Source organism: Apis cerana, linkage group LG12, assembly GCF_029169275.1.
Source record: "Apis cerana isolate GH-2021 linkage group LG12, AcerK_1.0, whole genome shotgun sequence".
NCBI lineage: Eukaryota > Metazoa > Arthropoda > Insecta > Hymenoptera > Apidae > Apis > Apis cerana.
Genome location: NC_083863.1, coordinates 10,197,932 through 10,212,806, shown reverse-complemented (window position 1 = coordinate 10,212,806; position 14,875 = coordinate 10,197,932). Strand labels below are relative to the sequence as shown.

The 14,875-nt window shown below is 44.6% G+C and overlaps 1 protein-coding gene across 16 annotated transcripts in view; it reads right to left on the bottom strand.

Moving 5' to 3' along the window:
• LOC107998399 (agrin) overlaps nucleotides 1-14,875 on the bottom strand; it is a 326,392-nt gene that overhangs the window by 21,372 nt on the left and 290,145 nt on the right. For all 16 annotated transcript variants that reach the window (XM_062083435.1, XM_062083436.1, XM_062083437.1 and 13 more), the window contains 4 exons: nucleotides 10,263-10,499; nucleotides 2,160-2,375; nucleotides 1,719-1,960; nucleotides 952-1,138 (listed from right to left, as the gene is read on the bottom strand). In XM_062083435.1, coding sequence (XP_061939419.1) covers nucleotides 952-1,138; nucleotides 1,719-1,960; nucleotides 2,160-2,375; nucleotides 10,263-10,499 — 882 coding nt within the window. The remainder of the gene's footprint in view (nucleotides 1-951; nucleotides 1,139-1,718; nucleotides 1,961-2,159; nucleotides 2,376-10,262; nucleotides 10,500-14,875) is intronic.

The following is a 14,875-nucleotide window of genomic DNA, read 5'->3' as shown; positions in this document are numbered from 1 at the left end:
GATCTTTAAATTTGGGAAAAAAATTTCAATCGCAAATTTATTTCCATTATCATTTTCTTCTTCTTTCTTTTTTTTTTTTTTCGATAAAAACCGTTGACAAAATATTCTTAAGACAAAAGCAAAACGGTTCACGGTTGATCGATATGCAAATACTTTTATGATAACGTGGAAGAGGATAGATCAAAAGGTTCCATGTATGCAAATTATATCTCTCGTGGTCGAGCGAATATTTATAAAAAAAATTCTCAATCTCCCTTGTTGATTTTCTAAAGGAAAAAAAAAAGGAAAAAAAAGAGGATGATCGTCGCGGGTCAAATCTAATTGCGCGAATCCTCGATATAACGAGCTCGATGTAACGAGTTCGCCCGGAGTCGGAATCGATCTTCGTTCGATTTTTCTCCCGGCAACCGCCCCGTTTCATAATAAAGTTTTCTTAATTATTTACCCGCTACCTTCCTTCTAATTGTTCCGCTTTCCCGCTCGATCAATACTCGGCGAATTTCGCGTGGAAAAATCTCAGTCGGTTAATATTTCCAGGAAAAAAAAAGAAAAAGAAAAACGAAGTTACGAGTTTCCTCTTTTTCGTAATTATACTTCGGAACTGCCGATTATTTATTTCCGAGTTTTGTGTCCGTTCGTTTCTATTACATTAGATATTTAACGCGGAACGAACGAACGCGTTTCATTTGCATAATTCTAAACTCATTTTCCCGACGATCAATTATACCGAAGTTAAATTTCAAATTCAACCGTACTACCGACCAATCGATATTGGCAATGAGCTGACGCGTTGATAAAATTGTTATCGATCGATAATAAAATATCGACGAATGAACGTTAAACGCGATGAAACGCGAGAAGAGGAATGTACATTTCCGTTTTTCATGTTTTTTAACGTTAAATTCTACGGGGCTAGAAAATTGGACGGAATTAAACGTTCTGGGTACTCACTGCACAATCCCTGGTAAAGCACACGTATCTCTCGTCGATGTTTGCAACCCTCCAGGCGAAGTTGACACTCGTTTCCGTAGCTGATTCCATCGTCTCCGCAAACCGGCTGAAATTCCGCCGGACAGGTCGGACACTCGCAAATCGCCGTCCCACCGATTTCCGCGCAAATCGCGCCCCACTGGCAGATCTGCGACAGAATTCAAATTCCAATTTCCCCATTTCCCCCTCTCCCTTTTCACGGTCGACAGAAAAACGCGAGATTAATCGCGGTGGATCGCGCCGTTGCCTTTTCTTCTTCTTCTCTTCCTTTTCCACCCCTCGGCGACAGCGGCTCCTTTGTCGTAAGTTTCCTCCGCCTCGCAAACCCGATAATTTATCGTCCGCGATATTTTATCGCCACGCGCGCCACTTTAATTCGCGGGATTCAACGTCGCTTTGCTCCGATTTTCCACCCTATTCCTCCCTTCCTCGGCCAGCAAATCGGCTTTCCAACGGATTAAGAAACTGACAAGTCGCGAGAACGAGTTTATATATTATGTAAATCGTTTAGATTCTTTCCCTCTTCGAACAAAGGCATCGACACGATCCATGTAAGCGCACAGTTTACTCCTATTTCCTTTATTGAACGTATTACTTTTGTCGTTCAATGACCCATTACGAGATTTTCAAATTATCGTTCGAGCAATTATTTTGATTCTCTCTCGTCGCGTATATTCAAATATTTGACGTGTCCCTTCTACCCTCCACTCAGCACCTCTCCGACTGACCTTCTCGGAGCAGGGACCCCTTGAGCCGCATGTACCCGTGTACGCGACCTCGATGTTGGTCCTCGTCAAACAGGCCTGCCTCTTCAGCTCGCACAACGAGGTGTAAGTCTTGCCACCTCTCGCGCATACAGGCCTCATCACCGGCTCGCATTCCGCTCCGCACTCGCAGCTCGCGATCCCCTGTCGGTTGATCACGCACTGCTCGTAGGGGCCGCACTTGGCCTCGTCGCACGGATTGATTCCTGCTCGCACAATAGGGATCGAGATTAAAAGAGAGAAGGAAAAAACGGGATCGCGTTTTCAACGCGTGTTCAAGCCCCCTCTACAACAGCAACAACAACAGCGGGTATTATTGGGGGCGTTTACTCGAACGTTTGCCGAATTGGGACGAGGATTCGAGAAGAATTAGATGGGATTCTGATATTATTCCTACTGAATTACCTGAGCTGCACGCGCCATTGTAGACTTTCCTCAGGGATAATCTGGATCTGCAGGCTTCCTGCCTGAGGCTGCATTCGTTCGAGTATGTTTTACCATCGCTTCCGCAAACCGGTGCGAACTCGAGGCCGCACTGCTCGCCGCAACGACAGCCAGGTTGCCTTGACTCGTCCAGCTGACAGATTTCCGGCTCCACGCACTCCACGTTGCCGCAAGGATCTGGAAAATTAAATTGCGGCAAGTGCTCGAGTCACGTTCCAACACGGCGGTGGATGAAGACGGCGCGTTGTTAATCAAACCCTCTACACGCTTGATCGTAAATTCTTCGGTGGTCGGGATAACGACGCGAGCTCATCGTCCCAGAAATAATAAATCCTTCCCTTAACTTCATTTACCGGAGTTAATTCGTCGATCGTTTTCACGATAATTGAGAAACAGAAATGGAAAATTTCGTTCTCTTCTCGATCTTCTTGCGCGAATCGAACGAACTCACGCGCTTGGCGATTAAAAACAAACGTTTCTTCGTTGTTGAAAAATCGCTACTTTCGTTGTCCCGTCCTCGTTAAGGACGTCGAGTTGGATTGATAAAGGCGGATGGAACTAGGCCGAGGAGTGGAGGTGCGCTTGTGAGGGGAAGAAGGAGAGGAGGCAAGCGGCACAGGTGGAAGAAGCATGGCCGCGGCGAGATTAATCTTCGCCCTCGGAGGAAGGAAGTTGGATTCCGTTTCCTGTCCGTGGGCGGTAGGTAGGGTAGGTGGTTGGAGGTCAGAGAGGGGCCTTGGTGGTGTTTCTCGGGGGTTGGCTCGAGTTACAGCCCAGCGGAGCGGCTAACCTTCCGCAACCACCCTCGTTTCTTCCTCCTTTCGTCCGCCGCCGGCTTAGCGGACTCGTTCGAGAGTTGTAATCCAAGTCCCCCGACCACGCAATATTCCCCTCTCGCACACCTCGTCAAAGTTTTGTTTTCCCTCCACTGAATCGTTCAATCCTATCCTCCTCTGTCCTCCATAATTTATGCCCGCCCGAATTGTGCGATTCCTTTGTTTCGTTACCGTTGTCGCGCGGACGAAGAGGGTGTTTCGTTACGAGTTGTGGCGAGAGGAAGGAAAGTAGTCTCCTTCCTTCGAACGTTTACATCGAAGTCTTAGTTAGAAACTTCCCCTATCTTCTTAGGATAACTTCTTCCCTTCCCACGGAACGGACCTCCTCTCAAAGACACCGAGGGATCCTCTAAGCTGCCGGCTCTAACTTTCCGCGACATTACCCTGATGCGAATTTCTTTGTATCGTCATCAAAGCATCTCCGAGGATACCCCAGGTATCGGCGTCTGTTCGTCGTTATCCGAGAAAAGTACGGGTGCCGCGAGTGCGCGTAACGATGCCGCCGCATCGCGTGCACGAAACGTTTCATCCCTTCGACTAAATAACTCTTCTCGAACGTAAAGACAGAGAGACAGAGACAGGGTGGAAGAGAGAGGGACCTTCTCCTAACTTCACACGGAAATTTTTGAAAATAATTTCCGAGACAGTTCGAATTTCTGGCAATAATTTCTCCCGCTCTCGTGAATGCAATTCGAGAAGGTAGGAGGGGAAAAAAAAAAAAGAAAAAGAAAGAGAAAGAGGAGAAAAAAAGATCTCGCGAGAAACGGCCGACATTAAAACAACGTTGAATATAAAGCGGCGTGAAAGAAGAAGAGAGTGGGAGGAGGATGGAAGAAGGTGAACGGATGAAAGGAAGGGGAGAAAATGGAAAAAAAGATGGGGACAGGTTGGCGTCACTTGAAACCGTAAAACCCCTCGTAAATTGCCTTAAAGCTCTTCGATCGTGGACAGAGTGCGTCGAGTCGCTCGATTCGCACCCCCCCTCCCCCGTTCCACACCCCCACGGGCGATTTCGTCGAACAAAAGCCATCCGGCCCGTCGATAAAACTGTGTTTAAAATTCCCGCGTCGCCGCGAGCCAATTGTTTTTAAGTCCGTCGCTAAGAGCCATCTCGCCACCTCTCATTTTCTCACCCCTTCCCCCTTTTCTCCTCTCTCGAACTCTCTCGTTCACTCTCTGCCTCTCCAAACTCAACCCCCTCTCGACGGCTGTCTCCAACGGCAACACGTCCCCCCTCCCCTCCTGTCTAATCTTCCGAGTTACGCGAAACTTTCTACGTGGCCCGTAGACTACTTTTTTCACACCCCCTCCCTCCCTTCTCTCTGCACCACTTCGACGAACTCTTCCACCTCTCTAAACCTCTCTCTCTCTCTCTGTCTTTCCCCATCCCGTTCTGTATCCGTGACCTCCTCTCGTTGCAGCGCGCCGTATTTTGCATTCCCGCGGAATAACTTTCAGAAAGGAATAATAAGCGGACGGGGTGGAATAAGAAAGAAGTTGTCGCGGGAATAAAGTGGTAAGTGGCGGATAAAGGGAATTGAATTGAGTTTGGTCAACGAATTGAAAGATCGCTAACTTCTTTCTCTCCTTCTCTCTCCCTTTCTTTCCTACGTTCCGCATTCTTATTTCGTGCTTGGTTATTGTTCCGGTCGGTTTATCCTTTTTAGCACCTTCGCCTCTTCCCTGATATTTACGCCTTGTCCGGTTCGAGCAGAATACGTGCAATTTTCATCTCCGTATAAACGACGTATAAATGACGTTTAAATATTTTCTTATAAGCGAAATGGGAGGGAGAGAATAGTAATTCGTGGAAAAACAATTTTCTTTATATTATTTCGTATGTATATATTAAATAAGATTATCGAGTGATTCAGAATCGCGATTTTTATTTTATTTTATTCCATTTTCGAGCAAACACGCGAGGCGCTCTCGAAACTGGGATCAGATTTCAAAATTTCGTTTGTAGCTTTGTGTACCACTATCCGTTTCAATAGAATTGCTAGTTTTGCGTAGCTTTCAACGTTCAATAGCTGCAGCGGTTTCGCGTAGCTTCGCTGCGGTTTCGAAAATTTCGCAACTTCATGTAAAACTGAAAATTCGTCGAAGGCCTGTTAAAACCGGAAAGTTGGAACGAGTTGAAAAGAGTCGAAACGCATTCGTAGTATTAGAACGAAATTGTAGCGGAAAAAAAAAAAAAAAAAGAATATACACTCCTCCTCCTCCACCACCGATCTTTCGAAATTCCAATCGAACAATTAACGAACATAAACGCGTCAAATTCGGAACAAATCCAAATCCGTTTCTATTTGAAATCCATTTTCGAAGCAAGACGCTTTAACCGCGTTCAATCGTAGCGAAATCGAATTCACCGAAAGGAGAGGAGGAGAAGCGTTATGGAGCATCGTCTAAGCAAATTACGCGCAATGAGTGAGTTTACGTTAACAGAAGCTTGGCGGTTTTCTCTCGGGCGCAACGCAGGCAGGCAGCAAGCCATTCCTGTTCGATCCGCGGCATCCCTCGAGTGTACCGTAAACCCTTGCAATAGCATTCCCTGCGATGCCAGTCACTTAGGCTCGAGACGCGTAAACACAAGCGGCGTAACAGCATCCGGCCAAGGAGCAAAGATCATAATTTACGAGGCACGGATCCCACGGAGCGAGAATGGAGTTGGGATTGGTTCGGATAGGGGGAAACCACGTACGTTGCACCGTGCACGTTGCGTCGGAAACGGGCTACTTTGCCAGGCGAAATAGCTGCGCAAAGAGACACGCGCAGCCCGGTTAGACGCGTGCCGTTGAATTATGAGCGATTACACGCGGGTGAACGCAGACGTATTCGAACCTCGTTCCTATTCGCGTGCATCGAGATTTGATTTCATTACGACGCGATTACCGTTTGAAGATAATTTATGGATCTCGCCTCTTTTGAGGGGGGTGTACACATCAGCATCTTGGGAGTTTCCCAAGATATACTTTTGAAAAATGTACTCTCCAACGACTTTAACGATAAGTTTCCCGTATTCTTTATTTTCTAGGCAACATAAAAATAGCGAGGTTGAAAGTCACTACCGATCCCCTTCCTCCTTCGATTCGCTATTTTCCACTCCAGCACGACGATCCCTTCGTTCCGACACGCGCGCCCTCTCCAGATCGGATCGGATCGAAGCTCGATGCGTGCCGCGGCCCTCGAATCCCTCGAATATCGACTAGAGCGTGAGAATTTAGCCGAGCCCATCCCGGACGAGCCATGTTCGCTCTGGAAGCTAACGTTTCCCGACCATCTCCCCCTTTCCCTTACGAAGACCCTTATTTCGACACGCTCGAGCGTGAAGAAAACGTTCTCCCTCTCCTATTCCCCTATTCTGATATCTAGATATCTCTGGATATTCACGGGGAAACGGGCTAAAGCGAATTTCTTCTCGTCGAGATGAAAGAAGGAGAGAGAGAGAGAATAAGAGAAAAAGAAGAACGTTCGCTTATCTTTCAAAGACCTCCACTTGGAGGAGGTTACTTAACGATCGGTACTCTGCACGGTGACTGGATAATCGTGGAATTAAACGGGAGGGAGATCGTGAGGGAGATTGTCTCTCATTGCGAACGATCGGGATGTAATTGGACGGCAATTATAATGCCACGATTTTTCTTTTTCTTTTTTCCTTTACAAATTGATACTCCACAGGGGACGGAAGAGTGAAGCGGTGAAAAAAGAAGGAAAATACGATCGATCGATGGCTCGTTACTTGCGTTCGAATCTCCTTGGCGCCGTTTTGTCTCGCAAAAATATTAAACGAGATATTAAGCGACAGTTACGATTCACCGTTCGGAAGGAAACGAGGTAATTTCGTCCCCATCCGTTTCGAGTTTCCTCCTCTCCAATCACTCGCGCACACCCAGGAAAGATTAATCCCTCTCAATTGCGTCACTTTCCCCAAGTTTTCCTTTCACGGTTCACCCGGCTACTCGATAATACCGATATCCACCTCCGCCTTCGATCAACATTAACAAGAATATACCGGCATATCCTCGATCGTAACACCCAATTCATCGCGCTTATCTCCCTCTCCCCTCTCCCCTCCCCTGGTCGCTGCTACTTTCAATCATTGAAAAAGTTCGTTCGCCTCGAAAACTCATTTCCTCCATCTTTTCTTTCCTTTCTTCTTTTTTTTCTTCCTTCCTTTTTTCCTTTTTTTTTTCAATTTACCCTCGGGCCAATCGTCCCCGACAGAGAGACTCGGAGTGGACCAGGGGGCGAGGGGAGGCGAGAGGGGGCGGTGACGATCGAAAAGTCTCGAAAGTTTCGAGCTAATTTGATTTATCGTCGCAGCCACTTGAGATTCGCGACCCAGCTCTCGTTCCACCCCTTGACTCGGCGCCCTCGTTGCCGAGAAGGAATTAGGGGGGGTCAGGGATGGGATCCTTTGGATCCTTGCTCCTTTTTCCGCGCTCGAATTTATTATTGATTTCACCGCCGCCACGCCGGGGGGACCGCCGGCTGAATACGATTGATAAAGAACACCCTTGACTCTCCCCTCCCCCTCCATTCCACTCTTCGTGACTTTCACCTCGATGAGAATCGAGCCGAGAAAAATTGAAGGATCTTTTGTCGAATCTTCCACGAGTATCTTCGTCCCCCTTCGATTATTACCTTTCATTGTTCTCGGATTCGTCCTTCGTCCTTCCCGTGAAATTTCTCTCCCCTACACCCGTTTTCCTCGCAGATAATTCTATAGAAATTTTTAAATATCGTTTTCCATCATTTTTTTCTTCTATTTTTTCATTCACACGCTTTCCAACGACGCGATAAATCGCGAAAGGTTAAAAGAAGGGAGACGAGGCCGTTTTTCGAGGGTTGCTCGCGATTCGAATCGCCGTTATCCGAGGAATGGAAGGAGGCAAGGAGAAGGCGTAGGTGGATCCTGGCCGATTCCGAGTAAACATCGTCACCTTTACTCGCAGCTACGACCTGTCCGATCAAACATTTGTCTTTACTGTTCGGTTGATTAAAACGCTCGCCGAGTTTACACCGCGTTCGAGTCGCTTCCGGCCGAGTGGATCCGGGGCGTGCAGGGTTGGACGGGGGGATAAACAGACGGGAAGAAATCTGAAGGGATCTGAGGGGAGAGTCGATCGCGCGGATTCTGACAGGGAGATATAGGGAGGAGGGGTAAGAGGAGAGCGAAGTGGAAAGGAGAAGAGGTTAATAAAAGAGAAGGCGGGAAGGGGGAAAAATCGAAGGTTGGAAATTTAGAAAAGAGGAAAGAGAAAGAGAAAGAAAAAGGAGAGAAAAAAGAAATGAAAAAATTTAAGGGAGAATAATAATGTTGATTCGGGAAATTGTGAAAGGAAAATTCAATCAAACGGGCGTACGAATAATACGTTAAGAATTAAAAAAGGAGGAAATTCGATCAGAGGGAGGAGTGGGAGAAATTACTCGATCGAGTAAAAAGCTGCAAAGAGAAAGATGCTTTGAGAAAAAGATACGGTAGGGAAGAAATGCGTATGGTTGAAGGTAAAGCGTGTCTAACGTAAATGAAAGGAGGGAAACTCTTGCGAGCTGTATCAAAGAAGAAACCACGGTCAGCAGAGAATTAGATAGAAAAAAAATTACGGTTATAAAGAGACGAACATTGGAAACGAGCGAAAGGAACGAAAGAAAAGAAAAAGGGGGTACGAAGAGGATTCCTCTTTCTTCTCTTCCGGTTAGTCATTTTTAATTTCGAAACAACGAAGGAAAAAGGAAGCATTCTTCCTCTTCTAGGTTCTGAGCATCTCGCAGAACATTGTATTGCATAATAGTTGCATCGATCCGATATTAACATGTACGGGCAAAATTTAATAATTGAAGTTTAAGGATAAAGTTACGATCGTATCATTCGAAATAATCGAATAAATAATTAATATAATAAGGTTACGAATAAATGTGTGAAGGAATAATTACTCAAAGTGACTCTGTTCTGTAAATTTTTAACTGATTACTTCTTCGATCGATTAATGCTCAACAATACCGGCGTATAGTCAACTGTGTACGTTATCATCAGTAGAAAAGGATCGGTTTAATCGGACGGTAATTACTACTCAATGCGCGTTTCACTCGACTGCAAACCGATTGCTCTACAATTTACTCGCACGGTTCCTTCCCTGATACTGCGTTTGTACGTGTGCATGTGTGCGTGCAACAATTTAACTTGCATTTGAACAAATTCTCGTGGAAAACGTTGCTCGCATGCCGCTAATTTATCACTGTCTTTCGCTTCCTCTCGGCCGTTGTGCGCGGCTCCCTCCAATTTCACGTCACACCCTTTTCGCTTTCTTCCGCAGAATCGTTCGCGATTTTTCAACTTTAACTTCTTCTTATCATTCGATGCGCTATTGTCGATTATCGCGCAAAGCAAATTTTTCCTTTTTCTTTATTTCAATAAAGTAAGCGTACGCGAGAAAATTAAGGGATTGTTTTTGCTTCCTGGCTGAATAGCGCTTTCTTTTGCGTTTAATCAACGATCCCCGTCGGGATATTCCTCGAACAATCGCGTATTGTGCCTGCGAAACGATGTTTATCGGTGGACGAACGAATTAACTCTTAATATTGCGAAGAGAAGACCCGTTTCGCAGAAAGATCTTTCGTGGTATTAAACCAGAAACGTGAAACGACATATACGCACTCTTATGCAGGGTCAAGGCAATATTTCTTTCGAAGTAGATTCCCTTATATTCATAAGCTGGAAGAAGCAATTTAAGAGATCGGTTTCCCAGGGATTCGTTTCGAGCTTACCGGCTCGGCATAGAAGAATTCCAGCGATATCATCGTGCCGCGCATACACGAGTGTGTAAACCCGTGCCATCTGCCCGGAAGTAATCTTGATCGCGTGCATAAAGACGCGAGTAAATACGTACCGACAAACACCGGTATTTAAGCCCCCTCCTCCCCCCTTCGCTTCGATTCGACAAATATTTGTTTCCACGTCGAGGATCGCCGGATTATCCGGCCACGTTCTCCCTCTCGATAAATACGATCGCGAGGAAACGCGAGTTTCTTAAAAAAGAATCCGTTTCTTAAGTCTCTTAAGCGTTCGTTTCTCATTCGACCCCAACATACGGATCGATAATCGTTGTCACGTACTTTAATAATAACAAGATTACCAAGATTATCTTGGAAAGCGGATTCCAGAGGGAGGAAAACGCGTAATCGAGAGTCGAGGAAATATTTTTTTCGGAATTTTTCCAATACTCACCGCATTTCCCCTGGAACGCCATGGTGATATTGGCACCCTTGGCGCAGGCGGCCCTGTTCATCTCGCAGAGAGACGGATAGTCGGCCCCATCTGTGCCGCAAACGGGGCTCGATCCTTCGTGATCCCCTAAACTCGGACAGGATTCCAGGCACTCGCAGGATGCCTCGCTTCCGTCCCTGCTTCGCACGCATTGCGAGCCCTGGCTACAATTCAGTTTCGTGCACGGATCCTTGATCTCTGTAACAGAGAAACACGTCCCATCCAGTCATTTTTTTCTTCAATTTTTCCACTGTTGGCAGTGAAAACAATAAATATAAACGTGCGAGTTTTGCTGAAGGAATACATTTCCATTATACGCGATTGCGCGTAACTGTTTACAAAACGACTGATCTACACGTACCTAAGAAAAACAAATAGGTGCCAACTATGAAATAATGGCATTGAATAATAAAACCATAAATAAAATTTCAGTGAACTTTAAATCTTCTTTAACATCCACCATCCCTTTCTTTATCCCCCCATTCTTCCCGATGGGAAACGTTTCTTCGTCCATAACGATTTGAACAAGCGAGCTGAAATATCTTTCGGAAAACCCTTAACGTTCAAACTTTCACTTTTATTTCTCGCCTCGGTCTAAAATCTGAAAGTTACGTGTACAGCGAGTCGAACACAATCGTGCGGATGGAAACGATGGATCGAAGAGAAGGAGCGGCCACGTGTTTCTTTTTTTTTTCTTTTCCCCTAAACGGAGGGGGAGGTCACGCTCGTTTTCCGGCATCAAATGTAATTACGAACCGTAAACACGGGAGCGTGTCGTAAAACGGTGTGAAATTAAATCCGCGCGATTCACGATGAATAAAGTATCGTCTACTATCGTGGGGAGGATTTAGACTACCGCGGTGCCGCGATAAAATACGGCGTACGAACCGTGACCGCCGCCCCTCCCTGGTCCTCGCCACTCCTTTCTTCCCCGGGATTTGAACAGATAAAAGCCGCCCGCAATATATTAAGCCGCGGTTAAGCCGGTGAAAATTTTTAATGGAACCTCCTGATAAAGGGAAACGGAAGGGAAGGAGGGTGAGTTCAATTAAAATATCCTTTTCGTTTCGAAAAGACCTCGATGATATCGTGACCCTTCCCTTCCCTCCCTTCCCTTTTATGGGGAAACACGAATGAAAGAAAGGAGAAGGAAAATGGAAAAAAGGAAAATGGTTTCTCGCAATGCAGAGAAGGTTAAAGTGAATCATCGTGGGGTAATTTGTGGGTAAAATAAAGAATTTTTTTGGCGAGGTATTCTCACGAAAATTCTTTTCCGATCTTCGTCGCGATCTTCGTCACGATCTTCGCGCGTATTCTCGGAGATTTTACAATTTCCACCGTTCTTCTTTTTAGAATATACGCGTGCACGGGGAGGCGTCCTCATTTCGCTCGTTACTTGTTCAAGTACCTTTTGGAAAAATGTAGCAGCAGTCGGATATCGTCAACACGCCGCAAAGTGCCAACACGGCTTTCCCTATCATTGTTCGCCACTTCCGTCGCTCCTTCTGCAAATCAAACCGACCACCATTCACCTCTCCTCGTTATACCACCTGCACGTTTCAACATCCTTCGTCTTTTCACCTTTCGAGGAACGAAAGGGTAACAGTGTTACACGCGTGAAATAACGAAGAAGAAGAATTATCATCGTTACTCCTCGTGTCGCCATATTGAGCGGGAACATTAATTCCATCGTTGAACCGTCACGTTATTTTCTCTGATTTCAAAACGCTCATAAAATTAAAACATAAGTAATTTTTATTCGTCACCTATATACATATATATATATATATATATATATATATATATACACATTAATCGAATATTTGCGATTATTCGATACGATTAACGATAAATTATGTAAGTAATTTTTATTCTCCCCCCTTCTTTCACCCCCCATTTCTCTCCACCGAGATACGTTCATCGATAGTAGTCAAATAGTGGGGCGCTAAACGTTTGTATCGAAAGCCAGTACAGTTCAAACCCGCGATGATGGATCGCAGCAGCCTCGTTTTGTATTCAATAACTGCCGTACCGGTGTATTTTCCATTTACCATTCACCGCAACCCGATTATCCTCGTTAACGCATTTAATTCGCCGGCCACTCATCGTCGCCCCTCCCTCTCCTCCTCCGTGACGATCGATGCATTATTAATTATCGGTATGACAAAAGCAATTAGCGATCGGTTATCCGACGCCAAACGGGGGGAGGAGGGGAGGGGGCTTGGAGAACGCCGTTCGATTTGTACCTTTCCGTCCAATCGTGCAATCTTCCTAATGGAACGAATTTTCCTAATGTAACACACGGGACACAGTCTCCTAATAAATCGTACGCTCCCTCCTCCAGATATTCGAATCGAGTTTTTCCCAAAACTGCCACCGGACGGATGGAATTTTGGTCCACCATTTTCACGAAAACGCATTCGTGGTTGCACGAATTTCAAAAACGAATTTTCAACGGAGGAGAGGAGATTACATCGCGTTTTTTATCTTCTTCTTTTCTTTCTGAGAAGGAAATCAATCGAAATTGATCGTAGTTTAGATAAGATTGTTAAGCGAGCGAGCAATTATATATAAATATTCTCTCTATTTGGCGAACGTTCGAAATGTTTTTGTTTTCTTTCGACAACTTTGTATTACGGGAATTTATCCTTGGGCTCGAAACGATCGATTTGTTTATATTTCGAAATACGTCTCGGCGTAATATCAGTCGACTTGTGGCAGTCACGCGGGCAAGCAGTGAATGAAAGCGCTCTATAAAAGTGTTATTTGTGCGGGAAACATCTTTGGAATAAGCATGGAGCAAGTTCTCGGCCCATTCGCTCGAACGAGGTTTGCAAGAAATTTTGATAGGATCAATTTGAAAGTTAAATTAACTCGAAGTTAAAAATTTTCCACGGCGTTTATTGCTTCTCGTGAGGGGACGGGGGGCAAACTTTTCTTATATTTTCAAACTTAATTATTCACTCGATGGAATAAATTGTACGAAAAAGGAAAAGAAGAAAGGAAAAAGCGTTTAATAATCTAATTATCGCTCGATATAAACGCGACATTAAACAGAACGATAATACATTCACTTGCTTCGAAACTGATAATATCGGAGGATAAACGGCGACATTTAAATGCTAAAACCATCGCGAAACTTTTATCGCGTGTCGACAAGTAGAAACGATCGATCAGCGTTTAAATTTTCATTTTTTTTTTTCAGGGAGGATACACGGGTCGAACGTTTAATCCGCGGCATACGTTCATTGAACGGATGGAAGATTAACATTCTGTATATAAAACTATCGCGCGGCCAACGAAATAACATCGGATATCAGTTAGTCACATACGGAATAGAATTGAAAAAGCCAGCTTAATCGAGCTGGCGAACCAATCTTGTACCGAACGATGCTTACGCCCCGCGCTCGCTCATGGAAAATGGGATTCGACGTGGTATCACATATCGTGAAACTTGTGATTTCCGATTTTCTTTATACTCGTGGTGTTAAGAATCGACACGGAATATGTATCACGAAGATATAAATACGAATCTCGTTTGAATTTACGATGATGCCGCATCGATCGATCGATTTCGTAATTTTATCTCGGGTAAAAGTATGGAATAATTTGAAAGTGTAGGCCGCAGATTCCGCGTGGATCGAATTTCGAGGCTCGTGGAGGAAAAAAAAGGCGGGCAAAGTTTCTCCCTCTGGTTTCGTTCATCCGCAAAGGGCGACGTGATATCGTAATTAATAATCCATTTTGCCAGTTTTTGCCTGGTGCACCTGACCGTCGCAGCTTGCCGCTACGGATAATTTATTATCGGTGAGCACCGCATTACTCCCGTGTACACCACAACCCGGCCTCGTCGAAACGTCTGTCAAATGTCGATGGCCATCGCCGCAGTTTCCCTATTTTCTTTCGATAATCGTTTAACCCGTTACTCGACCGTAATTTAGTTTAGCGTGACAGATAGGTCGTTTGCCGATCAACCGTTGAAAACCTTTAGCTGCTTATTTTTGGACGTTTATTTGAAAGTCGATCTCGAGTTCGAATTATTTCCAGCGAATAATTCTTGAGCGAATAATTATTCGGGTAGTTTCGATTTCCAAATATTTTGAGAATATTTTTTTTTCATTCTAATTTTTCCTTTCGAGCGTTTTTGTACTTCGTTACGAGCAATTTTTCCAACGTATTATTATTATTTTCAAGGTAAATTACTCGTGACTTGATATCGTTGCGTAATGTGTTCCCTTAATTATACAATTTCGAACGGAATTTTCGAACGGAAGATTATTAATTAACGACGCGATGTTAATTTTTCTTATATTGAGACGGTCTTTATACATTTTTATTTACGAAATATTTTTTTTTTATGTTCGTATATTAAATACTCATTTAAAATTTTTCGATGAAATATCGGAGAATTTGTACGTAATCAAATTTGTGTTACTTTCACCTTTTGCATTTTTCGTGAAAAATATAAATTTTAGTAAATGAAAAAACGGGAGTAATATTGAAATTACAAAGAGAGAGAGAGAGAGAGAGAGAGAAAACATTAAATTTTTCAATCATCACCGTTTCATTAATAA